Genomic DNA, 25,148 nt, shown 5'->3' on the forward strand with positions numbered 1-25,148 from the left:
CCCCATTTCCACACCTGCACATCCACATCTGTCCACAGCACCCCATTTCCATACCTGCACATCCACATCTGTCCACAGCACCCCATTTCCACACCTGCACATCCACATCTGTCCACAGCACCCCATTTCCACACCTGCACATCCACACCTGTCCACAGCACCCCATTTCCACACCTGCACATCCACATCTGTCCACAGCATCCCTGCACATCCACATCTGTCCACAGCACCCCATTTCCATACCTGCACATCCACATCTGTCCACAGCACCCCATTTCCATACCTGCACATCCACATCTGTCCACAGCACCCCATTTCCATACCTGCACATGCACATCTGTCCACAGCACCCCATTTCCACACCAGCACATCCACATCTGTCCACAGCACCCCATTTCCACACCTGCACATCCACATCTGTCCACAGCATCCCATTTCCACACCTGCACATCCACATCTGTCCACAGCATCCCTGCACATCCACATCTGTCCACAGCACCCCATTTCCACACCTGGGCCTAACAACGCAGCAAAAACCCAGAGCCAGTGTGCTACCAGTGATCCACACCATGAGAGACACTGCACAACCCACAGGAAACTGATGTGATGAAAAACAAACCACAGGAGGACAAGATTTACAAAATGTCCTAAAATGTGCATTTTATTTCATATCATTATACAATGTTTACATACAGGTATATTTTTAAGACTGCTCAAAGAAAGTGTGAAAAAAGTGAGGCAAATATCAGTTTAAAAATTCCTCCCCTACCCCAAACCCCCACAAATAAAATACATTTTAACACAATCTCTTCCAAATTAATGTTTTGTCCTGAATTTATTGAATCTTTCATTTCAACATGAAAAATACAATCGAATGAAAACTCAAGGTGAAATGCTGACCTACACTTCTGTATTGAGTTGCAAGAATACAATTTAAAACCTTCAGAAGCCTTCACTTGTCTCCACTGCTTATATATCTTCGTTTTACTGAATTAGAAGGCACAGAAAGTCCAAATTCTCACAGACCAGTCAAGTTCTGATAAAAATAAATTACTGTGCTGGACAACTCCTGACTTGTCTGATATCAAACAAAAGACTTCAAGTAGAACCTTTTGTTCAAAATAGCACCATTTCCACCTGATTTCTCTGGGACACGAATCATTCTTCTTGTGTAAAAACTGTAGTTGGCACTTGAGGTGGGACACTTTCTGCCACAGCCAGGATTCTTCAAAGACTAAGCAATTGCTGAATTGCATACCAAATTGCTGAACTCTCTACAAAGTGTAGGTAACATTTTTGTTGGGAAATGGCACGTTTAAACCATAATGTAATGTCATTTAACCCGCATATGGCTTGCCCATTTTGGTGTTTCCCTGACCCCTGCTCCATAATTTAGCAGATGTTCTTGTGACTGGTGAAACTAAAATAAAGACATGTTTATGGGGCTTCACGGCAAGCAGGTGTAAAAATAAACAAACAAATAGTGTGGTTGCCACTAAGAAGGTTTTCACATGTTGTTTAACTCCTGTAAAGTTTGATCCAGCATCTGATGCATATTAAGGTTTTCTTCTTTGGCATGCGCCACTTTCTCTGTTGTGGGATTAGAAAATTAAAACATGAATAGCAGTTCTTTGGAGGCACTGAACATGAAGGCATGCAATCATCATTTCTCTCAGAGGGTTTAGAAAGTTAAGAAATGTGCATGCTCATAAATATCAATGTTTCCAGATAACACAACTAGAGAGAATTCCAAATTAATAAAACAAACAGCAAGTAATGCAAATTTGGAACTGTTCACAGATGCATTTGTTAAGAAAATGCACTGCCAACAGAGAGACAATGCTCTGGAAACTCATTGCTTATAGGTAAGATAAAAAAAGCAGCTTTTTTTTTTTCTTTTTTTAAGTAGGCAATAAAGAAAATACGTTCTTTGCAGCTACACAATTAATAGTTTCATAGATTTCAAAAACACAAAGAACAAAAAAATTAAAACTATTTTAGTTTTCAGTGAAGTGACCTTTAAGAAATTTATTTCTTTTAGAAAATAAATTAACTCTAAGTTAGTAGCCTTATGTTGCATGCACACTTTTATAGGACAATCACTTAACACACATAGTTAATACAATAAATGAGCAAAATGTTCTGGTGGTGCATCCCACCAGGATCCAGTAATAGTAACTTCATACTATGCAAGCATACCTTTAACTCATTGGGTATTGTCAGATGGAGCTCCCATTCTTTTTTTTTTTTTTTTATGTCAAATACAAGCCAAATTCATAGTAAGGCAAAATTATCAAAGTCTCCAGACAAAACAGCTGCAGTATCCTTTAAGTGGGTTTTGAAATACAGAAATATGGATTCTAGTGAATATTTTTCTCTCACTGTGGTAAAAATCTTAGGGCCAATTCATGTTGGATAAAGTGAGTGCCTTTCTGCAACACAGGTTGTTATTTTTTGAATACTGTCAGTGAAATGCTGTAGCTCTTTACTTAAGTAGAAAGAAACTACTGCACAGCAGAAGAGCTTAGTGCTCCTCCAAAATAGATGTGCAGACACAGAATGAAAAGCCTCATCCAGAAGAAGCATTTCCATATTTTCCAAGATAATTTCTTTCATTAATTTACCACAGAATTAACAGGGAAAAAATTAAATGTTTAAGTTTCTTGCTTATTTCTACAATTACTGATTCATTTTTAAAGGAAATTTGGAAGGAGGTGGTTTCAAACAAGTTAACGACATAGTCCCACTAAAGTTTAATCCTCATTCAATGCCAGCTTTAGTTCATTAGTTAGGCGACTGTTTTGCTCAAGTTGCTGGTAGAGTTGGTCTGTACAGGCAGCAAGCAGGTTAGAAGAGAAAAAAAGAGGCAGAATGAAGACAGATTAGACAGAGAAAACAGTTAAATAAGAGTTACTAAAGAAACTGGTCACATGACAGACAGTTCAGTAACATAGAGAGAAACATTTTACCTCTGTTTCTAGAACTCTAGCACTAGCTGCTCCTAGGAACAGCTATTGTACATAGCAAGCACTGGCTAAGAATCCTGTTGTGGGGAACAGCTGTGAGACAAAACTGCAATAGAAATGGAAGAACTGCAGCTATACTCCTAGGAGCACTAAGTCTTACTTTACTCTTCTGTACAGTGTGTGAATTGGTTTTATGAGTGCCATTTTTCTTTGCAAACTATTTAAGGTGTAGTGGAACCTCATGTGCCAGTAGAGAGAAAGCAACTGGACTACAGCCAGCGTAAGTAACAGCAGGAGAGAGCAGTAGGCAGCTACCACCAGGTCTGGCTCAGCCCACACTCCTTTCCTAGGAAGTCTGATGGGCTGAAATGTTATTTTTGATAGGTAAATATTCCTGCTGTTACTGGAATCCACACATTTTGATACCTTTACGTTGCTGAGTTTTATTTTGTACGAAAACAGACTCACATTTGGTGAAAATGAAAAGGAAGGATGAACACTTTGCTCAAAAACAGCAAACACAGAGGACAATTTGTGTTGGAACAGAACGGCCACAGTCATGTTGTGACAGCACATTAAGTGAGAGTTGCTCTGCAGAATGGAAAAATGTTCCACAATGGCTTTTGACTATCTTGTGCTCTCAAATTGTCCATGCTCTTCTCAATAACTGCACTCCTGACCTCTTGATCCCAGATATTCCCCTGCAGGAAATGACTGTTTCTGACTGTTCCACAAGCTGCCTAACAGCTTCCACAGGAATCCCCTTCCCCTGCAGGCACTGGGCACAGCAAAGGCAAAGCTGAGCAGGGAGCTGCTCTGCAGGATGTGCCTGCATGGTGAGCAACTCCTCCCCAGGCAGCTCAGTAAAGCCAGGGCACTTCACAGCTCTGATCCTGCACCAGTAACAAATGGATCTTGTCCCTCTCACCAGGATAATGCCACACACATGTGGGAAAAAGCAAAGCCTTAGAGTAACTAAAATTTCACTTTGTCTAGCAAAATGTATATAGCTGTTATTCAAAAATGAATCATGTGAAATTACTCTTAGTATCATCGGAGCAATCTCCTCTCTGACTGAGGCAGAGGTTTACATTATTTCTCAACTTCCAAAACAACTGAATCCCCCAGCAAAGCAGGGAAAGCAGTTCCCAAGAGTACAGTGAGCCCTGGATATCCCCCAGTAAAGCAGGGAAAGCAGTTCCCAAGAGTACAGTGAGCCCTGGATTCCCATGGGCCGTGTGTCCCTGTGCTCCAGAGGCAGATCTGGCTCTGCAGGAGCCCCAGCAGCCAAGCAGAGCCAGCAGAGCTCAGCAGAGCCCAGAGCCAGCCCTGCACCCCTGGGAAGAAGCCTCAGGCACAAAAGCAGCCAGACATGGCAGGTACAATCCCACAGGTGAGGGTGACAGGAGTGCTGAGCAGGGAACCACAGCAGCTCCCTGCAGTGAGGATCAGAGCAGCAGGAATTCTGCATGCAGCTTCCTGGGGCTCTGCACTGCACTGCTCATTGCCAGTGCTCTGCCATCCCTCAGTGCAGGGCTGATCATGTGTGACTGACACAAAAGGCAAAATTTTAATACTGATGTTTAAAATTACTGTGTTAAAAACTGACAGGTCCTACAATGGATTTTGCCTTTTTTGTTTACTTTTCTTAAGAGACACCACTATTGCAAGGAATTGAGTGGACAAAAAAACTCTGCTAAAACAATGAACCAAAACACAATAGATTAAGAAGCTGGAGATGCTGTAGCATATTTTACTCTGGCTCAGATGACAAGTTATAGTTGACCAAAATCCCCTAACTCCTGCATTTGTGAAGCTATTAGCCTCAGTCATTTTACAAATGCTCATCCCATTATATTTGCTTAACTTTTATATATCCCATTTTATCTGGTTACCCTTCACACAGAGCCACTTACTGTGGCAGCTGAGGAGTAGTAAGTTACTGAACTTGATTACTTGAACTGTCTGTGATTGCTGATTTGTATCCTGTATTTGGGGGTCTGCCCCCAGCCAGCAACATTAGGCTGTGTCAGAGGCAGAGAACTGGGAAATGCCAAAGTTATCCAAGGATGGCAGGCCAGGAAGGGCATGTATCCATCCCAAGCCTTACTGGGAAAACAAGTTTTGAGGAGGGGAGAAAATCTACTTTAGACTGCACTGTCTTGAAGCTGAACAAGAAAGAGATATTTACATTATTCTAAAAGTTTAAAACTACAGTTCAGCTATGGTATAAGGAATTTATTTAGCTTTGGTGACTTAGGAACTTTAGCAATATACAGAGTTAGAGTATCACCAGAAATCAATCTGGTTTTTGCTTCCATGTGAACTGGAAAATAACTTCTTTCACTGTGATGTAAATAAAGTTAAAATAAGGCAATAAACTCCTTAGTTGCAAATAATACAAAAAGAGCACAAGATGTCAGTATTTAATGCTTCATCCTTAATCAGACAGTGACAAATCAGCTGAAACCAGAAATCCACGATGTTCCACTTTGCAGCAGAGTAATTTCATTAATAGCATCATCACTAGAATTTTCCTACTCCAGCTTTGAAACATTTCTCATAAATCTGCAATTCAAACTCACAAGTCTGAACTAAAGCTAAAAAGCTACTGAAACCTCCCCAATGAACTTCCAATACTACCATGCCACTCAAGAAAAATATATTGTAAAAACCCCAGAATGTTAGCAAGCATCATCTTTGCTGAATAACTGAGGTGTGAAAGACGGAAAACCTTTTTTGCAAGACATTTCAAGGATTATTTTTGGGTGAAAAAAAAAATTTAAAGTTTATGATGCTGCCTCTTTAAATCTGTTTCAAATATATAAGTTAATGAACAAAGACATTTAAATAGAGATAAGAAGTCTTCAGCATAAAGCTAGGAAAAGATTTCAGGCTTTAAAGTGAAAAATCTGGTTCCATCAAGGATGTAACTGCTCCCTCAGCCATGCTCCCACGACCAATGACCCCAAGGAAGTAGTGACCTTGCAAATTTTGTCCTAACAATAACAACTAGAAGAGTTCCTATTACATCTATTTGTCATTTTATCTGCAGCAGAGTTTGAGAAAAACTCAGATAATAACTGGTCAGTTTTCACACACTGCACTTGCTGGCTTGGCATTGTCAACGTTCAGGCAAAAGTGTTTTCAGCTAAAAAATGAAAACACCAAAAAATGAAATCCCTAATGGCATAAAAGGGCAAATTTTATTAATAACTTAAATAGTTACTTAAATAAATAAAAGGCAAAGGAATAGCAAAAGGGATACAGCTGGGATATTTATTTTACATTGAGAAATGTAGTTTCTGTACAGCAGAGCACAAACAGAGCATGTTCTGAGACAGGTGATAGAGGAAGAGTCAGCTAAGCTAGAAGACAGCACAATGAGCCCATGAAACATCCAAAGCTTGGAAAGATGTTTTATCCAACCCGATGAAGATGTCTTTGGAGAACTGAAGCAAAGAAAATTATCTGCATGAAAAGAAAAAGTGAGATAAGGCAGAAAATGAAAAAAGGTGCAGTAAAGACTTTCAAAAAAAGCAGCAATGGCACAGCAGAGCCCAGCATGCTGAGATGACTATGCTAGAGAAACTGCACACCATGCTGGGACTGGAATGATACAGACAGGTCCTCATATACCAGTAGACTACAATTTTAAGTCTGTTTTCCACTTAGAAATATCCCAAATTGAAGAAATATTGTAATCTCTGTATAAAGAGGAGGAAAAAAAGAAATCCATTTGCTTGATAAGCCACTAAGCAAAACCATATGTTGGGGAGGAATTTAAAAACAAAAAATCAAAGCATACAAAGCAGGCAACATGAGACCTCTACTAAAATGTTGGTAGAGAGAAGGAGGAAAGTAATGAACAGACATGGGGATAAAAACAACAAGAAGAAAAAGCCATTTAAAATATGGGTGCAAACAAAATAGGTTTCAAGCTCAAAGACATAAGCAAACCTTATGTCCAGTTGAAAGCATGCCTGGGTTTCCAAAAGGGAATGCTGGGACTAAACATTGCTAAAGCTCCTGAGCAGCTGAGAGCCAGAGCTCTTCCCCTGTCCCGTGTCAGCTGCAGTGTCCATGCATGGGAAGGTGGAGGTGGCACAGCTGACCTCTGTTCAGAGTCACTTTGTGTCACTTTGAGCAGTCACACCTTACTTACAGCTGCTGACTCTCCTACTTTCCTGCCACTCTTTATTTTTCTCCTTATGACTAAAGTTGGTATTACCACAGTTTTGGTGTATGCAAATAAAATTACTACTGTTATCCAGAAGAAACCTACAAATTGTTGCCTTTATGGGTTTAAATGACAAGGTATTTTCAATCCATTTCCACACATGGAATTCAGTGATAACAACTGAAATTTTCAGAGCAGTTATGAAAATTTAGATAAACACTTTCTACTGTCATTAACAGAGAATACAGCTAAATCTAAATTTCTCTGACATCTTTGCAGGAACTTTGCCAGAGCAAAAATTGTGACAGCAGGCAAAGGAATACACTCTGAATGCAACACGTACCACAGCAATTTTCTTTGGTAAAACAAACATGATGTGCCTGGTAGATAACGTTTGAACAGAGGTGAACTGAAAGGATAAACACAGAGCTACAAACAAAGGGCAACCACAAGACACAAGGATTGCAGACACAGAATCAAAAAGTAACCACAAGCTTACAAAATCACCATGAGTATTTACCAGGCTTGGCACAACACTCACCCACACTTTGCCCGGGTAAAGCAATTGTTCATGGTATTTTGTACACCTATTGTCTCTAAAGGAAAGCATCTCCCACCACGCAGGGAGCATCATCTCACAAGGGCGGAAGTGCGCAATCAGTGAGGGCAGGGAAGCAGCAGCAGGCACGGGCTGGGAGGACATTTACATGGAAGTCATGTCATTGAGAGCGTGGTCCAGCTCCTCACTGATGGCTTTGTACTTCAGTTTCTGAGCATAGAGCTCATCTGGTGTTCCCCCAGCAAAAGCAGAGGTGTGCAAGGAAATGGAGCAGGGTCATGGGATGGAAGGTGAGGTGGTGAAATGGGGATACCATCCAGAAGCCATAGGAAATGGGAAGGGTGCACAGAAAGAAGTGTTGTGACAGAAAAATGAAACAAAATTAGAGAAGAATAAAAGAAAGAGAATAGTGAACAGTTCTACGCAAGAAAATAGTGAACAGTTTTATGCAACAAGTTCATTAACTTCACTGCCAACGGGGCAACCTGTGATATACAGAAAACCAAGAAAAAAGAATACAAAAGAATACAAAAGAAGCAAAAATCCATGTTTCAGTGTCATGGATTTTTGTTTTAATGCTTTTTTGTTTTGATCAAGAGGAGACACAGGAGCTAGGGAGAAAAGATCCAAAAATGGGGCTCAAGGAGGATGGTACCATTTTCTACCATTTTTTTTTAAACCACTCTGGCTTGTGTGATTTCAAACTCAGCTTCTTACAGCAATTTTTGTTCCTTCTAAACACTTATCTTTCTTCTCTGCTTCCTTCCTGAGTCAGGGATCATAAATTTTCAGCAGCTACTTAGGCATTTCATCACTTTCATGCAGAATCCAGCCTGCCACGCCATGCAATTTAACTTCTTCAAATCCTCCACTTAGTGTAATGCCTCTAAATAGCAAACTCCACAGAACTTCAAATTACAAAGTCCTACTGAATTGTTTTCTCCAGAGGCAGAAAGCACATTCTACTACTCTGCTGCAGTTCTGGCAGATTTATCAAAACCTTACAAACAAACCTCTGAAGTTGAATAATCCTTCTGATTATGTATATCATGTATATATATATTATGTATATTATGCTTTACCAAAACCCAATAACTGGTCTATGTCACAAAATGCCTGCCCCAACCCACACTTAACACAGTAATAAATTAGGTTAGCTTGCTACATTCCTAACTATTGCAAACATAATGCAACTCTTCATCAGCTCTTTACTAAGATGATAATAACACTTGTCACCTGATCATTTACCCTGTAACATTTATATACTTCCAAATAGAAGAGTATAAAGCAAAAAAATGGAAGGAGTCTTGAGAACATAAGAGAAAAAGCAACAGGCAAGAGCAAAACACTGTTCACCTGAAGCATTGAAGATATTAATACATTTCATTTAGAAAATATTTTGTCTACTCTTTAGGCAGACCCATTTATATAAGCAGAACAAGTCAGCCCAGCAGAATTGGGTAATAAAAAAAGCCAATAAAAACCCTCACGCAAGAGAAGAATGAGATATGTATTTCCACAGGAAGTAGAAAAACAGCCCCACATACCTTCTAGGTCATCAATGCTCTTCTCCAGCTTGGTTACTGACCTCTCAGCAAACTCAGCACGGGTCTCAGCCTGCAGTCAGGACAAATACAGACTACTTTAGGAAACACATACAGTACTTAGGAGTAGAAAAGAAATAATTCAAGTGAGGGAAAAAAGCACTGTGAGAAGAGGCAAATAATAAGGCTAATATAAACCAATTTCTAGGGGAGATATTTAAAAGCAAACTGTTTCCAAAATGGTATGTTCACCCTTCCAGCATCAAAGTAGTGTTGGTACTAAAAGAATCAAAGGTGTACTGGAAAATATGTTGCAAAGAATAGCTCTCATTTTACCTCCTTCAGTTTGTCAGTCAGAACTTTAATCTCCTCTTCATACTTGTCTTCTTTCTGTGAGTACTGTAATTAGAAAGAGGATCACTGGTATTAGATGGGTATTCTAAATATACCCAACAAAACCCCACCCTGAAACTCTTGTAACAGATTATGTGTACACAAGAAATTGTTATAGGTAAAACAAAATTAATTCCACTTGGAAGGCCGTGGTTTATTACAAGAGTCAAACTTTCCTTGAGTTACATTCCAGTGCAATATGGTGGGAACTTTGAGAAGAAATTAGTACTGCAGTTTTAAAGAGGAATGTTTTTTGGAGAAATTTAATGTTAGTGCACAATGCCATTCTGAGGGACATTCTATACTTAACACTTAATCTTCTCAGAATACTCAACAGAACCAATGTGGCCAAATAATACTGACCTATTTGGAATTACAAAATATGCTATGTATGGAACTGAGTAGTAAATCCAAATGCCTCTACTGACAACAGCCCTGGAGAAATGCTGCAAAGTGATTGGCATACAAAGAAAACCCCACAGGCCAGATGGCAGTGTAAGGGACACATTCTCACAGAAGTCTCTAGCCTACCTTCTCAGCCTGAGCCTCCAGCGACTTCAGGTTGTTGGTCACAGTTTTCAACTCCTCTTCAAGCTCAGCACATTTGCTGTTATTTCGGAGGTAAGGCAGGAAAGGGGAGGATGGAAGATTCAGTCAAGCAAAAGAAATAGGAGAAAATAGGGGGAAAAGATAGAGAAAAATGAAAACCATTACAGGGCAAAAGAATGGCCTCAAAAGCAGCTGATCCATCACAGACTGAAAGCAGCTCTTTGTGATGCCAAATACCAGTTCAAGTGCACATTAAGACAATGACCAGACATAAATTTATCTACAGCTCTTGGCTTACACAGAAACATTTACAGAGCTTTTACACGTGAGACAGTTCAGCTTCTTTTGGCTGCACAGGAGATCAGTTTTAAAGATAAAAATCAATAAACAAAAAAGAGACCAAAGAAAACCACCAAAGCGAGATGCAAAGAGAGAGTAAAGAGCATAGCAAGGACTTATTTGTTACTACTGAGTGAGCTAACTGGCTATGGAAGCTGAAACACTTGGGTTGCAGTTAAACCTAAAAACTGTTTATTAGTATCAGTACCTTATCCTCTGCAGCCATTAATGCTTTCAAGGTTTGATCCATTATTCTTAACTGTTCTTCCAGCTGTCGGACTTGGCTGTTAGTGAACACATGAAATGCACAAAAGCCATTCACAAAATCAGTGTGCAGGTACAGCATGCAGTGACAAAACACGCGCACACACACAGAACACATTTACTTTGGCACCGACCATTTATCTCACCATTACAGTAAATGAGCAAAACATAGCTTGGAGCTGAACACACAGTGTGCTGCCAACGTTTCATGCAGTTATAGTTCTCTTCTAGCACCTCACACAGATCCCAGGGCAGGTCCACACTTACCTTTCTGATAGCTCAGCACGCTCCTCAGCGCGCTCCAGGTCGCTCTCAATGATCACCAGCTTACGAGCCACCTGCAAGGACAGGCAAGGCACAGTCAGGGATGCTGCTGCACTGCACCTCACCTGCTCCTAGAACCTACCAACAGGAGGCCAGGCCTCTTCATTTCTTGGTCAACACATGAGTTCAGGTTATGTGATATCTTCATTATTCATTTGAGACTTCGTTACTGACATTTTTCAAGGCCTCCCTTTCATTCACCAGAACGTAACTGGTGAATGGAAGATCACCAGTTTAGTGAAAGATCTAAGCTCAGATCCTGTCACTTTGTCCCTTGAGGCATTTGAGTGCCTAATTTTCCTTCCATAGCTGTGGAGAGGGGTGTTTGTGAACTTTTGAAGTTAAAAGGCAAAAGAGAAAAACAAAAATTCCAGGCCCAGCCTCATGGGCTTCAGAGAGAGATGACCTGCACTCAAGGACTGACCTCTTCATACTTGCGGTCAGCCTCTTCAGCAATGTGCTTGGCCTCTTTGAGCTGGATCTCCTGGATTTCCATCTTCTCTTCATCCTTCTGGGCCCTGTTTTCAATGACCTTCATTCCTCTGAAAAACGTGAAAAACAGGAAATGCAAAGTTCAGGGTTTGCCAGTTTATCTCCAGCTCTACTCCTCGAGGTATGTGACTTTCAGACAGTGGTATTCAGGTGAGTGAAACACATCACATGAGTCCTCACACCATAGATTTAGTCCTGTGCACTTAAGAAGTTCAAGGAACAAAACATGACTTAGGAAGAAAGAAAAAGTGTGATTTGTTTAGCTCTTACTGTAATTCAGCTGTAGAATTCTTTTTCATTTTAAACTGCAGGAAAAATTCCTCTTACAGAAAGGTTAACAAAGGGTGTTGCTTCTACAGACCTAATAAGACTGAAAGCAGCTGTGCTTTTACACTCATCAACTGCATGTAGAACCCTTGCAGAACTGAAAAGAGCCATGTCTATGGGCCAGACCCCCCTGGGTTTTGCCATGTCAGAGCCCTAGAAGCTCCCTGTGCTCTCTAAAAGCAAAATTGAAATCCTTCATAACAAGAAACACTGTGTTGCACAGGCCTGATATAAAATTACCTTATATGTTTCAAAACTCACTGTGAGTCTCTGGCAAATTTCTTTTGAACAGACTCCATTCTTAGTAAGGTAGAAGCACACATGCAGAATGTGTGAGTTTCTTTCACAATAAAAGGTTCTATCACAGGTAAAAAGCACCATTGGAAGAAGACGGAAGATCTTCCAAAGTCACGAAGCTCGAGTTCCCAACTTACACTACAGACTTCTGGAAATGTGAAGGAATTATCAGTCTCTTTCCTTTCTTCACCCTCACACACCAATCTTGCCAACAAGAGAACCAAAACCTCTTCCAGCACTTCACCACTCTCCAGGTGAGACTTTCTACCCACAATGAAAGCAAGAATCACCCAACAGCACAAGAATATCACAAGGAGTTGTCATCCGACCAGAGAAGTCTGGGCTGGGCCAAGGAGTTTTCCCAGGATGTGACTGATACATCAAAAGATCTACCACACTTAAATGTCATCTTCACAACTGGAAAAGAATCCAAGCCCAGATACTTTGGACATTTCTACAGACAAGCTGTAACTGAAGCAGATATAGGCAAAGGCAGAGCAGATTACACATATTCAGAGACCTAGGAGTGGTTTAATTTATGTCCCTAACCCACACCCTGGCAATTATGATCTTTGTCATAAGGGTAACAATCCATCCAGGTGTGGCTCCACGCACCTTTCACTCTCATCTGCAGCCTTCTCAGCCTCCTCCAGCTTCTGCAGGGCAGTGGCCAAGCGCTCCTGAGCCCGATCCAACTCTTCCTCAACCAGCTGGATGCGTCTGTTCAGAGAAGCTACTTCACTCTCAGCCTAAGCACAGGAAAACCAGAAATGAATTCATAGTAAGGCACACATCTTCCCTTGTACAAGGTTACCCCATTACCTGCTAGTGCCATTTAACAGCACTTTGTCATTTCTGACTTCATCCATTAAAAAGTCCATACACAGAGATGTGCGTGATTGAATTGTGAAGTTATTGCTTAACAGAGGAAAGAAGTGATTAATGCTTGCTTTCAACGAAGCACATCAAGGACTGTACAATTTGTACTAGAAAGAACTGCACAGGAAGAATTATGCACCATTACCCAAATATTTTCTGTTATTGTATTTGCAGGCATTAATTACAGACCATCCCTTTTTCAAATCAAACCAACACAAGCTAATTACTCAATTCTTCTGTTACCCCAATTCTTTTATTTATGACCTTTCACCATATTTGGCAAGAATTGTCCCGACATTTCCTTGAGTCCTGTAAGAAGGGTTCAGTGTAAACATGTAAAAACACACCTGGATCAGCATTTGCAACAAGACAGCTGCCACAGAGAGAGTGTGAGAACATTTAAAAAGTGCCCCAACACCCAGAGGTTTTGTTTACAGGCAAGCTGTGCAAGAGTTGACAAAAAAGGCACCAGCAAGGACCCTAGTACAGGCAGCAATCCCTTCAAACATCCTTTTTTTTCCTCCCATAGTTCCATCCTCAATCTTCCCCTAAATTTGCCTTTATTAAATTACCAGTTCACTTAACTTTCTGTACAACACCTGCAACTCATCTGCCTCTTATCACTACAAGCTATTATATATTACAGCTCCAAACCTAAGTTTGCAATGTGAGTTCTAAAACATTCTTCTTATGGTAACCTCGTCATTAAACTTACTTTCTTTCAACACTATATTAAGCACAAAGTATACATAAAAGGGTAACTATTCTAAAAAGTTTATTACTTCAGAGAATAACACTTAATTAGTACTGAAAACATTTATTATATATATTTGCTATATGTGAGGAACTACACATCTGAATTTCCTATGACGTCTTCTGAGGGGAAAACCAACCCTCTGACAAAAGTGGATACCAAAAGTATCAGTTTGGTAGTTTTTCTTCTCTAACCAGAGGTAGCTGGATAGAGTTGTCCATATCAAAGATTTTGCTGTTCATAACACAAAAAAGAATAACTTACAAACCAGACAAATAAAACAACCTTTGGCATAAAAGTAACAATGTCCAGCTAGAATGACTGAAAGTAACACATGAACAGGGAAGCAATTATATCTTTGAACATTAAAATGCATTGGCAGTGAACACAGAACCAGAAGGAGAAGAGACTTCACTCTTAGAGATCTACATTAATCCAAATATAAAGTATTTAGCTATGTAATCATAAAGTAGTATTGAAAATCTCTGGTTTTGGACTCCTGGCTTTAAAACAGTAAGAATTTGAACTTTCACATTTAAGAAAAGAAAATGACCCTTCATAAAGGCTACCCTAGGGAAATTTGTAATGTTCAAGTTAATTATTATCATGTCAAGACTGCTCATCATGATAAGAGCAGAAAATGTGGTTCAAAACACAGGGTGACTAAAGTTCAAGTTTTCACTTCCTGCTCCAGTAACTCACTAAGGATTTACCAATCAGCCTTATATGGCCCCATTACTCTTCTGCAGAGCAGGACTTCTCTCCTTATATGGCAAGGAAGGAAAAAACCCCAGTGACATTCGGGGCACTCCCACTGCTACCATGCAAACATAACCCATGTTTCTGCCGTGGCACTTACACACCACATATTTTTACAATGAGTGATGACATGGATAAGTTACCACTGGGTGTTAATTATCACTATTATAAGGGAGATTCTGTTTTCCAGAAGGAGGAAGAAAAATGCATTTTGAAAAAGTGGTTACCAACAGCCCCTTGAGATGCAGGTACTCAAACCAAGATTCTTCTTTAAGGGAATGGCTGCTAATCACAGCCTTGAAACTTTTAACAATCTGGTAAAACAATCAAAAGCTGGAGGCTGTGCTATGTTCTGGCCACAGCTGTAGCTTTTTTGTTGCTTGCATGTTTGTACCTTGCACAGGAAGAAGCAAACCCTCACCTAACAGCCCTGGCTGGTCACATGCCATACATGCACTGAGGAAAGAGCAGATTCACACCTCAGCTCTTGCTGCAGAGCTCTCACAGCCTCCCTCCTCAAGCATGCACAAATACAGCTGCAACAATAAAACCCCTCATCTGTAGCCAGCCCTGCAGAAAAGCACACGTCTACATGTGCCTGAGAGTTCAGCTTTTTCAGCCTTTATTCACCCCACCACTGACCCCTCCACACAAAAACCTAAATACCATGTAAATGTACTCTGCAGAATTCCACAGTGTCCACATAAACCAACTCCAGGGAAGAGACAAACATTAACCTTTAGGGTCCTAAGCCTTCCTGCAATGTAGCTGAACTCGTAAGGGAAGGCTCCACCAGAAGGCTGTAACCACTCCTCCAGCACTATTCCTCCTGCCACAAAAGTTACCAGCAAAACTTTCCTTTTCAATAGAAATTCCTTAATATGCCGGTCAGAATAATACATGTTACTGAAAGTAGGAATTTTTGTGTCCTTTACTCCACAAAGCTTAGAAAACAAGCACAAGTTTTTTTTAAAAAAACAGAAACCCTTATGAAATGACTTATGGCTCTTTGCTGAAAAAGCCAGATATGCCAAGTGATCTGCAAGAATGCAATAGTTACACAAGCACAAGTGGCCATATTTTGCTCCAGAAGGAAGATCACCTGCAAGTAATCAGGAGGCACTTCCTTTGAACTTACTGTAGAAAGGCCCATATTATAAGGAAATAAAATAATCACTATTTTTTTCTATTGCAATAAACCACACAAGAGCTTTGCTCTTTTGCTTTGTTTTTATGCAACCACTGAAGACACTAAAACTGCCTCAAAGAACACTGTACATTTTACAGCAGGAAACATTCAGCTACAGCTGCTGGAACTCCCAAAGGTCAGTGATAAGACAAAGAACAGCCCTATCAGGTTTTTTTTATTGTGATTGCCACCCATAATTACATCTCTCTGCTACGTAAGCCTGTGCTGCTCACACCTGATCCTGCTCTGCCTAAAACCAAGCCTACTGTTCCTTTCCCCTCTTGGCGAGGGGCTTTGGCGAACAGCGCACACTGCAGGTGTTCAGTGGCTGGGGTTGTTGGGGAGTTGTCAGGTATCATCTCAGGTGCACTCCTGCGTACTTCCAACAGCCGCCATGCTGACTTCCCTCACAAATGAACTCGGATAAGAGAACTTGTGGGGAGAAACACCCCGTAAAACCTTGCTCACAGCCTAATACAAAACAACTAACCTCAAACATCTCGCCTAACTGCGAGCTCACTCCAGCTCGGGGTTCTGCTGTTGCCCAGCACACCCAGCGCTGTCTCTGGGCGCGCTCACCTGGGCCCGGCCCACGCAGCACTCGGGTTACCGAGCCGGGGAAGGCAGCGCCGCGGGCCGGCCCCGCCGCCAGCCCGGCCGGTAACAGCCACTACCCAGGCAGGTAACAGCCACTACCCCGGCAGGTAACAGCCACTACCCCGGCAGGTAACAGCCGCCAGCCCGGCCGGTAACAGCCGCCTTGTCGGGCACGGCGGTGAAGGAAGCGGCCTCCCGCCCGCCAGCTGGGGAGGCAGGCGGAGCACCGCGCCCCGGGACCCGCGCCCCGAGCCCCGGGCCCAAGCCGGGCCGAGGGGCGGCCCTACCTCCTCCCGCAACGCCCGCTCCTGGTCCACCTCCCGCTGCAGCCGTCCCGCCCGCTCCTCGGCGGCGTCCGCCTGCTCCTGCAGGCTGCGGATCTTCCTGCGCACAGCCTCGAGCGAGCTCATCGCCGCCATGCCCGCACCTCGCCCAGCCCGCGCCGCCTCCCTCCGCCCGCCGCAGCCCCGGAAGTCCCCCCGCGCCGCAGCGCTCCGGGGCGGGGCTGCGGCACCGGGCTGGGACCGGGGCGGGGACGGAGGATGGTCCGGCCGTCCTAGGGATGGGCCGGTCCTGCCCGGGGATCGGCCGGTCCTCAACCGGGATGGGCCGGTCGTGGCAGTGAATGGGCCGGGCCTGGCCCGATCCGACAGCGGTTGGGGTGGTCGTGGCCGAGGATGGGCCGCTCCTGGCCGGGGATGGGCCGGTCCAGCCCGGGATGGGCCGGTCGTGGCAGGGGATGGGCCGCTCCTGCCCGGTGGATGTGGCGGGGCAGCAGCGCCGCCTGGCGGCACAGCCCGCCAGCTGCCCCGGAGCGGCCCGGCCCCACCTTTCCCCTCACGCCGCCCCCAGATGAGCGGTGCCGTCAATGCCATCGAGGGACCCGCCAATGCTGCTGCACCCGGCCTGGCTCCTGAGACACGGGCAGGGGACAGGGGGCTGCAGCTGCCCCCTCTCAGCTGGGGTGGCTCCAGGGATGTGCCTGGCTTTGGGACATGAGTCATACCGGACAGGTAAGATTTTCTCGTCCCAGCCAAAGGCGAGTACATCCCAGCGAGCCGACACTCCCTCTCTGCCTCTGCCCTTTTCCTGAGGCTTGGAACTACCTAAACTAATAAGGTAAATACTGGGTCAACTGCAATGCCCTAAATATACTCTTCATTGACAAAGAAATCCCTAAACTGTCAGACATATTCCATGCATACAAATAAATAAGACATTTACCTCAATGAAAACAAGCCAGACACTCTCCCACCCTCCACCTCAGGGAAGACTGCAAATAAAATTGCCCTCAACTAGCTTCCAAACACTGTTTTCCAGCAGGGGCAGGTGGCATGGGAATCAGTTTGGAAGATCCTTAGTTTCAGAAAGGGAATCTAGTAGCATTTCTCCAGTCTTCATCCAAGGCAAGCTATTTCCAAATAGTCTGCATACTTTTCCATATAAGGAATATCTCCCTTGGATCTATATGCGGTTCCTTTGAACAAGCTAAATAAATGTCCTGCTAGGAAGCTGCCTCTCCTATGGCGGCCTGCGCAGAGCTGACATCTGATCCACATTATACACGGATCCCTCTCCCCTGTTCCTTTGAACACTTCTGTTTGTTAAGTTCTTGGGTTCTCTTTCAAAGCTCTATAACTGAGTTGCCATACTGAAGCTAAACCTTTTCTTTCTTTATGCCTTTTAGAAGTAAAATAGATAAAAGCATGTTGTCCTCTATGTGAAGTTGTTTGTAATGTTTCCATTTCTGAAAGTATCATTCTTCCACTGAAATACTTTGCTTGCCTCATTTGTGGCAACTCCTTTTCATTTTGGCTTTGAGGTTGACTTTTAAAGCTGAGCTATAGGGAAAGGAGGGTGACTGCTTGGGAAATGCTGTAGTTTCATCTAATCCTGTAATTCAGACCTGAGATTTACTCAAGGAGAATTGAATTGTCCAATGGCAACAATAGAGACCAAGACCTTAACTGCAGAGACTCTTATGGTTCCATGCATGCGATCCATTAAATACATGTCAGGAACAGACAGGTGGGAGGGATGAGGGCCTGGGAGAGGCACAAGCTCTTGCCTTATTACCATATAAAGTGCTGAGCTATATATATCTCCCAGCTTGCTCCCAAGATCCCTGTCCTCTGAACAGCAAAACTAGCAAGTATCATCTTCCAGACAACCTTCCGTCACACAAGACTGAACTTTTCTTTGACAAGTGAAGCAGTTCCACTGATTCCAAGGGAAAAAAACCCAAAAAAACAGGAGAGAACCTTTTCTCTCAGAGACTAGTGAGCCAAACCAGTATCTACCAGAAGTTCTAGCACATGCATACTTAGGAACAGCTCTCTTGAAATCAGAACTAGCAGCCCTTGCTCTTCAGGATCTCCCTCTCCTGCACCTACTCACTATTAACTCTCTGCTTCTGTTTCACTATCAAGACAGTATTGTTCCACCCTGAGTTGTTTTACCCATCACCTGAATAGATAAATCACCATTTCTTTACTTTCACGTCTAGAGTGGCAAGTACACATAAAAAGCACACATCAAGTGAGCAGAAACCCAACCAGACACCTCTGATAGTGTGCAAACCTCATGCAGAGAGGCAGTGCTGTGTTTCCCACCTCCCTGTCCAGGAGGTGCCTGGACCCTGCCTCCAGCAAAGCTTTGCAGTGCTGCTGAGGAGGAGTCCAGGCTGTCCTGAGCAGAGGGAGCGTGTGGTTTCTCTGTTGGGCTTGTGGTGAAAGGGATGGGGGTAACTTACATCTGTGGCCTTTTTGTCAGCCAGTTCCAACTTTTCCTGTGCATCTTTAAGGGACTCGGAGTATTTGTCCAGCTCATCCTCAGTGGCCTTCAGCTTCTTTTGCAGAGCCACCAGCTCGTCCTCCAGCTGTGATGTGGGTGGAAAGTGGTGGAGAGGGGAGGGCGGGCGGGAAAAGGTGCAGCAGGCAGCGTGATCGTGCAAACGGAGAGGTGCGAGTGCAGAAGAGACAGAAAAGGACAGACAGACAGAGAGAGAAAGAAGGAGAGACAGTTAGATCCTCTTTGCTTGCAGCACGGGCACGATACCTTGGCAGCATTCTCCTCTGCGGAGAGGAGGCTGTCCTCAGACTTGTGAAGCTCTTCCAGCACTTGGTCCCTTGTATCCTCCGTCCCACGCAATTGCTTTTCCAATTGCACAATGTCACTCTCTAACTAGGTGCACAAGAGGAAATAGAACGCACAAATATGTTTCTCCCTTGGCTTAGAAAACGAAAACTAATTCATAACATCACTCTTCCTTTCTCCCTCCTCCTTCAGGATCTCCCAGAAAGGTGCAATCAATGCATCCCCCTCCCCGAATCGAGAAGCCCCAGGTGTAAAGGAGGGGGCTTGGAGAAGGACAGTAAAGTGTCCAGAGAGGGGCAGGAGGGCAGTCCGAATCGGGCACATCTGCCGAGTGATGCTGGAGTGGCCGAACACAGCTTTCACTGTCCCTTGCCAAAGCGCCGCACATCAGTGCTAGCCAGGCGTTCTGGGCAGCCTCTCTAAGCCATCCCCCTGTGACAAAGGCACAGAGGCCACGCAGCCGTCCCAGGGCCCTGCTCCCCGGCTGGAACGGTGGGGAAGGGGGAAGAACCTCCTGCCGCGCCCCCGGGAACCTCCAGCCTGCCAGGCTGAAGCTCTGCCTTAGGGAAAGTTCAACCAGTTCTGCAGGGGCGCGGGGGTGGAATAGAACAAAGTACGGTGAGGGGGGAAGAAGAGGGGTGGAGGTAAAAAAAAGAGAATAGTCTGGAAAGATTTGCGCCCCGGCGCTCGCTGCGCCCGGGCCCTCGGTGCAGACCTGCTTGCTTCTCTCCTCCGCTGCCTTCTTGTCCGCTTCGGCTTGCTCGGCTCTGTCCAAGGCGTTCTCCTTGTCCAGCTTCAGCATCTGCATCTTCTTCTTGATGGCATCCATGGTGGCGGTGGGCTAGGGCGCGTCCCCGCGCGAACTCCTTCCGAAAGAAAAGCTTGGAAAGTTGCGGGAGAGCCCCGAGTCCGGACGCAGGCCCCGGGGGAGCGGAGCGGAGCTGCCGGGCGGGGTTGGTCCGTGCGGGACGGGGCGCCGGCCGAATGCAAGCGGCGGGCAGCGAGCGCCTCACAGATATGTACTTTCCCAGGGGGCTGACTGCATTCCTCAAGACATCCAATACTTTTTTGGAAAGGGCTTTTTTTTCTTCCCTCCCTCCCTCCTCCTTTCGTCCCTACCCCTTTCCCTCTCTCACTGCCCCCCGGGTTTTTTTGGGAGGCACAGCTTTCCCATTCGCTGCCGCCTGCCATTTGACCGCAGATATGACTATATATGGGATGCGATGGGCGAGGTAAGGCGGGGGAGCAATTTGTTCCCATTTCCAAATAGGCAGGACGGGACATTTCGCTGCTACTCCTGGGAGAAAAAAAAAAAAAAGGGAAAAAAAAGGCAGCTCGTCGGGGAGCGGAGGGTGCTAACGCTGCTCGCAGCGGGCAGCGTGTCTGGGTGACACCGGCCCCGTGCTGGAACCGTCCCCGCCCGTGGAAATCAATCGGTTCTACAGCAGGAGGGTGGCGGAGCCGATCGCATCAGGCGGCAGGGGAAGGCGGGACAGCGGGGCACGGGGGCTGCAGGACGGGCACTGAGGGGTTAATCGCATGCACGTACGGAATGAAAGCGTTCCGAGACCTTCCCCCGGCAGCCCGAGCAGGAGAGGAGGAGGGGGCACCTCTGCTCCACAGCCAGGCTGCTGCTAGTGCGGGCAGCGCCGGGCACCAATCCCAGCCTGTGCGGAGAGAGCCGGGCAGGGCTGGCATTCCGCAGGGACCCACGGCCAGGGCAAGGGGCTGAGTGCCACCCTGACCCCCAGAGCAGGGCCGGGGCACGCAGAGGTGCCAGCGGCTGGCAGAGCTTCCCAAGCGCACCGCTGTCTGTGCAGCACCTGGCCGGGGCTCCTGGTACTGCTCCTCGGTACTGCACACGCCAGGAGTGAACAAAAAAGCCAACGGGAGCTCCTGCGACACTCCACGGGAACGCTGCTGGGGCCATGACCGGCCAGGGGTATCCTGAGCCGCGAGGGAACGAGCCCAGGAAAAGCTGGGGCACGCAATCTAGCTACAGAGGTGACTTGCACCCTTTCGTAATGCCAGCGAGGGACAGCAGCAGATAGACAATTAACAAAATTACATATAATTAAGTGAAGACCTATTTAATTCACTTCTGGCATGTCTCTCACAGTCTCATCAGCAGAGTGAGCAAGACACAACACGTTGTCCTCAGGACGCACGCTGCCTCGTACAGTGTAGAAAGTACAGGGATGTGCATGAGTCCCACAGGATGTGGGTTACACAAAGAGAAAATTAGGCAGCCTTTGTCTACACTCAATCCTTGTAGCAGAAAATTCCTCCCTGGTGCTGTCACTGCATCAGCTGAGCTGATGTGACTTAGCAGGAGGAGGGAATGTCCTACAACTTCTGGCCCATGGTTCTTACCAGGGCAGATAAGGGCTGGATTTGCAAAGCTGGCCTTGGAGGCCAGCTCCTGGAGAGCTTAAACAGGCTGCACCACAAAGCCTCAGCTCCACAAGATAGCAAAACCCCTGATGAGGGTTCAGACCAACAGTTACAGTCCCCAGGTCCTCAGAAAAGCCATAATCTGAATTTACCTAGGAACTGTACGAAGTTCAGAGGCCCACAACTTGGCATGGGGATTCATGTGTACTGCTCCTAGGGAGCAGAAGTCCACTGTCAATACAAAAGCTTTCCTTATGCCTACTTAAAGAAAAGCTGATTTCTCACTGCATTGGTTTAATAACCAAACTACTACAACAATAACAGTAAAAATTATTGAGTAAAACATTGCACTTCCACAGAATGTTTCCAAACACAAAAGTATTTAAAAAGTCTACAGATTTAGTTGCAACCACCTCTAAAGTGTAGTTTTTTTCTCTTTGCACCTACCTTGATTTTACACTATAGTTAATTAGAACAGATTGGGGCCTTTCTGGGGTAAGTATAGTGAATATTTAAAAGATACCTAGTTGCATATTATTCAACAACCTGACTGCTTTGTTAAATGTATCAGTATGTTTTAACCCTAGTTTAGGAGAACATATTCCTCTGCCACAGAAGATGCCTTAAAAACAGAGAGTGCCATGGCTGGGAATTCACTGAGGTAGCTGTTCTCACTTTGGGGAAAGAAAATGTCTTGCGAAATTAAACAAACAACTGTCTGGTTAATTTGGGAGTGGTACTGATAGGCTCCTAAAAGAATGCCTGTGCAGCTCCTGTTGGAGTTTTTCAAAAGAATGTTAGCCATGACATGGGAGCCTCTAGGATATAGGAGAAAGGATGAGATACAGGCAGAAGGAAAGGAATTCGAAGTTTTAAAAAAAATACCTAAAGGATAGTATCGCCTTCACAGAAAAAAAATAATCTTGAGATTCTACTTACATGAAAATATCCAGTTAATAAGCTTTGTTTATAGCAAGATGACCTGTATCCATGGGGCTGAACTGGCTGATGGTGATTTCATTTTTGTTTTCCTCCTAGAGAGAATACGAAAAGTACAGACATGTGTTAACATGCTTGCTATACCTTTCATTAACAATTTCAATTACTTGGAAACTTCTGTTCCAGTTGGCCAAGAAAGATAGGTTTAGAAATGAAATAGCTTGTATAATCTCTCCCTCTTTAATTGATATGTGAAGACAGATTGTAAGCAAATTATTTTTACTTATTGAAAAAAGAAGGCAGCACAACTTTGTTTTTATGACATAGTACCAATTCTCTAATGTTACTTGTCACCTCTTGTTTTTCACCACAATGGCTCATCTCATCTCATCTCATCATCTCATCTCATCTCATCTCATCTCATCTCATCTCATCTCATCTCATCTCATCTCATCTCATCTCATCTCATCTCATCTCATCTCATCCCCTCTCATTGATAAATGATGCAGGAACTCCTTAGCAGTAGTTTCACTTTCTTCTGGGGAGTACCTACTGAACTTATTTTGAATTCTGTTAATTTAATTGGGCTCTTTAGAAAATCAAGACAGCAAACTCAAAGCACCAAGAAAGGATAGCTAGTTTTGAAATTCCCAACTCCTTCTGTGAGCAGGTGATGCCACAGTTCAGGCTCACTGACAATACAGTAAGGAGCAAGGCTGAGACTTGCTTATAAAATGATGTTTCTGTCATGTCACCTATCCCTTGTCATGGGCAGAAATTTGCCTTGAGGAGGATTTGCTCTTTGGGCATTGATTGTGTTGACCATAGGGGTTTGATTCTGAGAACAGACAAAAGGGTAGGTGGACATAATCACTTGGAAAAACTTCAAACACGCCTTTGCAGTTGCTTTACCTACTTCTTATTCTTCTCCTGTTTTGGGTTGTGGGTTGGGGCTTTTTTGTGTGTGTGTGGTTTTTTTTTAAGGAATATACAGGAAATGACACCTAACAACTGGTTCTGCCAGTTCTATAAAACATGCCTCCTAAAAGACTATTAAGGATTCAAGTTAGGTCAGTCACAGTGAACTCACAGGCCTGTATGTCATTTGAAAAGTGGAGTGTTCCCTCACATGGAGGCAAATGTAAATGAAATATAAACCAATTTCTCAAAGGCCTCTGAGGCCTCTGCTGCCCTTGTAAAACAGGAATGTTCCTTTTGGACAAAGGAAGCCAACAACATGAGTGTAGGATATTATCAAAAATAGGAAATTGAAAACATCTGCATTCACCTAGAAAAACAAATAAAATAATACTGATGAAATCAGGAAGGTTTTACTAGTACAGTCAGCGTATTTTATCCTGTAAGGATCTCCAAGAGCTTTGCACTATAGAAACTGAGGGACAATATTTCTGAAAGAAGCATGAAAAGAGCAAATTTCCCCTGGGGAAACTGGTCATCTCTGCTTCAGCCATCAGGGAAGAGAAGGCCCTAAAGCAGAAGGCAGGAATCCCAATGGCCAGTTCTCTGCACAGCTCAGAAGGCAGCAAACAAGTCCAGAAATACCCCAGAACATGCCAGTCATGCTTAGCACATGCTGTAACCCTGAACAGGTTTTCTGTAATATTTCCCAGGGAATGGTGGAGAGCAGTTTAGCTTTTGTAATTAAGAACTATGGAATGATTTATTGGAAAACTAAGCTTCAAATTATTTTAATAATTTTCCTCTTCAGAACTAATGTTTGTTTGGTTTGTCATTCAAGAAAGCAGTGAACTCCTTAAGTAAAGCAGTATTTATAGCACAGTCTTCTGCACCTGCCCTGATCTGTAATCCAAGGGTCTACTCAGATACCACACCAAATGCTAAGAAGCACATGACCTAACTCATGACCTAACATCTTAAAATAGCTCTGAGAAGGTCTTTTTTATTTTTTCCCTAAGACTCCTTTCACTCTAATTGCACTACTGTTATTCGCTGGATTTCAGCTGAGCAAACATGTCTCCCAAATTTTTGTATTGTGCTTTCTTTTAAAATCAGATTTGCTTTAGCTGGTAGTTAGGAGCTACTAATGTCATTCTCTGGAAAAAACCTACAAAAAACAAGTAACAGAAAGACAAAACCCAAAGTCCACTCTTGGTAAGATGCCTTCCTAGATCTTTCTCTTTATAGCTTCAGAACATTTCAGACCAAAAAAAAAGGTTAATAGATAATTTTAAAACTGTTTATTTGTATTTATATATTGTTAGATTTATGTCCCACTCAGTGAAGTCTTGAGTCACTTAAATCTGATTGAAGTAATCTTATATTTTA

General features: G+C 43.9%; 1 protein-coding gene across 15 annotated transcripts; it reads right to left on the bottom strand.

Annotated features, from left to right (window-relative positions):
• Positions 1-634: 634 nt before the first annotated feature.
• TPM1 (tropomyosin 1) lies at positions 635-20,500 on the bottom strand. Of its 15 annotated transcripts, none has more exons than XR_271360.4 (10): positions 20,224-20,497; positions 19,470-19,595; positions 12,850-12,983; positions 11,543-11,660; positions 11,062-11,132; positions 10,174-10,249; positions 9,586-9,648; positions 9,253-9,322; positions 7,688-7,932; positions 6,232-6,437 (listed from the first exon to the last, which is right to left on the bottom strand). XR_271360.4 is itself a non-coding variant. In XM_005490283.4 (10 exons), the coding sequence occupies exons 1-10, from the start codon at positions 20,335-20,337 to the stop codon at positions 6,434-6,436; spliced, it is 855 nt and encodes a 284-aa protein (XP_005490340.1). In that variant the 5' UTR covers positions 20,338-20,496; the 3' UTR covers positions 6,232-6,433. The 15 variants fall into 15 exon arrangements, 12 of the variants coding, with proteins under 12 accessions (XP_005490341.1, XP_005490339.1, XP_074405821.1 ...); XR_271359.4 differs by lacking the exon at positions 19,470-19,595 and adding an exon at positions 19,165-19,290 and having other exon boundaries at positions 20,224-20,491; XM_005490283.4 differs by having other exon boundaries at positions 7,854-7,932; positions 20,224-20,496.
• Between the last annotated feature and the right edge of the window lie 4,648 nt (positions 20,501-25,148).

Source organism: Zonotrichia albicollis, chromosome 11 (genome assembly GCF_047830755.1).
Source record: "Zonotrichia albicollis isolate bZonAlb1 chromosome 11, bZonAlb1.hap1, whole genome shotgun sequence".
In the NCBI taxonomy this organism is placed as follows: Eukaryota; Metazoa; Chordata; class Aves; order Passeriformes; family Passerellidae; genus Zonotrichia; species Zonotrichia albicollis.

What these genes read in the sequence shown, in the direction of transcription:
- TPM1 (XM_026795438.2), bottom strand. Translation starts at nt 20,337, where the DNA reads ATGGATGCCATCAAGAAGAAGATGCAGATGCTGAAGCTGGACAAGGAG. An exon ending in CTGACCGCAAGTATGAAGAG is followed by an intron (nt 11,133 to 11,542) that starts GTCAGTCCTTGA and finishes CTGTCCTTGCAG; the next exon opens with GTGGCTCGTAAGCTGGTGAT. An exon ending in CGTGCTGAGCTATCAGAAAG is followed by an intron (nt 10,250 to 11,061) that starts GTAAGTGTGGAC and finishes CCGAAATAACAG; the next exon opens with CAAATGTGCTGAGCTTGAAG.